General features: G+C 39.4%; 1 protein-coding gene across 2 annotated transcripts in view; it reads right to left on the minus strand.

The window, feature by feature from the left end:
* The window catches only part of Hprt1 (hypoxanthine phosphoribosyltransferase 1), a 50234-nt gene that overhangs the window by 4697 nt on the left and 42182 nt on the right, over positions 1–3355 (minus strand). For both annotated transcript variants that reach the window (XM_013018088.1, XM_013018089.1), the window contains exon 5: positions 2620–2702. In XM_013018088.1, coding sequence (XP_012873542.1) covers positions 2620–2702 — 83 coding nt within the window. The remainder of the gene's footprint in view (positions 1–2619; positions 2703–3355) is intronic.

Below are 3355 nucleotides of genomic sequence, written 5' to 3' on the forward strand. Positions count from 1 at the left end.
GAGCTTTACAACGTCGGTCCGGGGGAGGGGAAGGTGGGGGAGGAGAAGGGTTGGGATTGGGGGGGAGGAGGTAGGCTGGGAAGGGATGTGAAGGGTAAACCAAAGGAGGAGGCTGCAATGCTTGGTAAGAAATGTACGCATTATCCTGCCCATGTAATTGTAACCCCTCTGTACAGTATGATCACAAATAAAAAAAAATTTTCATACACATGAGAATATATCTCCTTGCCTATGGCATAAATATTGCATGTTCTATAGTAAATAATATTTAAGTAAACCACAGACCTCAGATTATCAGCCTTTTTAGTAGCTAGGTGGCAGGCATGCGCCACGGTGCCCAGCCATATTAAGTTTTGTGGGTTTTTTTTTTAATGCTCTTTGTGTGTTCCAAAGTGGGCTGTGTCATTTTACATTCATATCAGATAATAGGGCTTTGTGCCTGTGTTTAAGTGTGTCATTTAGTTATTTGGTGGTAGTAGTATTGAACTCAGAGCAGTTCAGCACACAGACAAAACATTTTTAAGTTAAAAAGTTTACTTAAAGCCAGGTGTCAGTGGCTCATGCCTATAATCCTAGCTACTCAGTAGGCTGAGATTTGAGGATCTCAGTTCGAAGCCAGCCTGGGCAGGAACATATGTGTAAAGACGCTCATCTCCAATTAAGTACCAAACTGTGGCTCAAGTTGGATGCTAGCCTTGAACAAACCAGGGATAGCACCCAGGCCCTGAGTTCAAGCCCTAAGACCAGGAAAAAAAGTTTAATTAGTCATTCTAAACGCTTCACTGAATAAAAAAATAAGCATAGATATACAAAATAACTCATGTCAAACTTAAAACATATACAAAATATCTGTTATATAAAAGTTTCATAGTGGGGCAGAAGATTAGGAAAAAAGTTCAAAAGATACTGATCCATGCCAACTACATTACTCAGAGTATTTCAGGATATCAAATTTCCAGTAACATAAAATCTCAATGACGTACACTTGTACCAGCTATCAGAAAAGCCCGTAAGAACAGACTATTGTCTGACTGTCTGCCAACTCTCATTGTTCTATTCTGAGTCAGACATTAGATAGATACTTTGACTCTTTAGAAGAGGTTTATAAAAATCAACTAATTAGCCAGGCTACTGTGGCTCATGCCTGCAAACATAGCTACTCAGGAGGCTGAGGTCTGAGGATCAAGCTTGGTCAGTAAAGTCTGTGAGACACATCTCCAATTAACAATCAAAAACCTGGAAGTGGGGGCTGGGAAGTTGGCTCAGTGGTAGAGCGCTTGCCTTGCATGCCGGAGGCCCTGAGTTCGATTCCTCAGCACCACATTAGCAAAAAAAAAAAACAGAAAAAAAAACCTGGAAGTGGAGGTATTCGTCAAGTGGTAGAGCACCAGCCTTGAGCAGAAAAGCCAAGCCAGAGTAAGGCCCAGTACTGGCATAAAAAAAAAAATAACAGGAATAGCTAATCCCACTACACAAAAATCATAAATTGGAAAATGATTTAAAATGCAGTTGTGAAACTTTAAACACACATACAAACAAAAATACAAAAACAAGTGGCAAAAGCACTGAGACAAGTTCCTTGATTTCAGATTTCATCTCCATATGTCTTTGGGCAGTTGCCTATACCTCAGTCCTTATTCATGAAGTAGGATTAACAATTTATCCCTGAGTTGTGGAGGATGAAACCATAACTAGGTACAGACACAAAAACATAAAAGTAAAAAGCCAGGTATAACCAAGAGGTAAGTCACCATGAAATTTCAATTGTGGACACCAAACAAGACAGTGTTATCACTGATCCAGCAGATCCAGATGTTTAGGCCACACCCCTTCTTATCACTTCATCACCTTCCCTATGAGAGCTTTCTCTTGATTTTGCAAGGATCCTCCAAGTCTCTGCCATGCTACTCAGGACAAGTTAATATAATTAGCATGCTGAGAAACAAGATGTTAATACTACAGTTGGCTCTATCTGGGAGTTCTACATCTACAAACTTAAAAGCAGATAAAAATATCCTAAAAATATTGTGTAGGTACTGATCAGATACAGATTGTACCCTTATCAATATTCTCTAAATAATACAGCATAACTATTTGCATAATATTTACATTGTGTTTTATAAGTAATCAAGAGAGGATGCAAAGTATATGGGAGGATATGGACTGGTTCTATTCAAATACTATCACATAATCCCTTATTGTATATCAAAAATATGAACATCTGGGGACTTTGGCGTTTGTGAGGCTATTAGATCCAGTAAACTCCCACCTCCCATATAGGGGGACAAATGTGACTGCAAAGTTTTACGAAGGCTATTTTCTCAGTTTCATTTGAGATCATACTACTTCTTAAACAATTGCCTAATTAATCTTCCAAATGAAGAAAGCATTATTCTTTCTCTTTTTTTTTTGCCAGTCCTGGGGTGTGAACTCAAGGCCTAGACTCAGGCCCTCTCTGTGCTAGCGCTCTACCACTTGAGCTACAGCGCTATTTCTGGCCTTTTCTGTTCATGTGGTACTGAGGGATCAAACCCAGGGCTTCATGCATGCTAGGCAAGCACTCTACCATTAAGCCACATTTCTAGTCCAGAAAGCATTATTTCAAAAGGTAATACATACCTCGCGACCTTGACCATTTTTGGGTTATGTTGCTTCACCAAGGAAAGCAAGGTCTGCATTGTTTTGCCAGTGTCAATTATATCCTTTAAAAACAGAAAAGACACTTAAATGATAGATAAGATAGCATTGTTTTACATTCACTGCCACTATACAAATATACAATACCGAAACTTCAATATTCAGACATTTTCTACAGGCACGATGTCATTTTTTTCAGTACAGTAGTTCTCATCAAAATTCACATACTCTGGTTAGTCAGTAAAGCATGTGAGCCTTACTTAGCAAGTACTTGAGACTGCCAGTCCTCAGTACTAGACTTTTCTAGGCACAGAAGTGTCAAGAACAGCAAACTTAATTATATACAGGTAAATATCATCTACATCTGCATTTTTTGAGACAAGGTCTTGCTATGCATCCTACACTGGTCTTAAACTTGTGATCATCTTAGAAAGGTGTACTGCCCTCTATTTCTGTTTCTTTTGTGCCAGTCCTAGGGCTTGAACTCGGTGTATAGTCAGTGTTTCTTATCTTTCTTTCACTCATGGGCTGGCACTCACTCTACCACTTGACTCACAGCTCCACTTCTGACTTTTTGGTGGTTAATTGTTAAATAGGGATACAGGTGGACCCATTGCACCAATGAGATATACAAGATATTATGTTGAAAATGAACTTTACAATTTTGGCGTTTGGGGGGGGGGGAATGGAAAGGGATGGGAAGGGGAAACAAAGGAGG

The sequence above is a fragment of the Dipodomys ordii genome, unplaced genomic scaffold, assembly GCF_000151885.1.
Source record: "Dipodomys ordii isolate 6190 unplaced genomic scaffold, Dord_2.0 Scaffold38, whole genome shotgun sequence".
NCBI lineage: Eukaryota > Metazoa > Chordata > Mammalia > Rodentia > Heteromyidae > Dipodomys > Dipodomys ordii.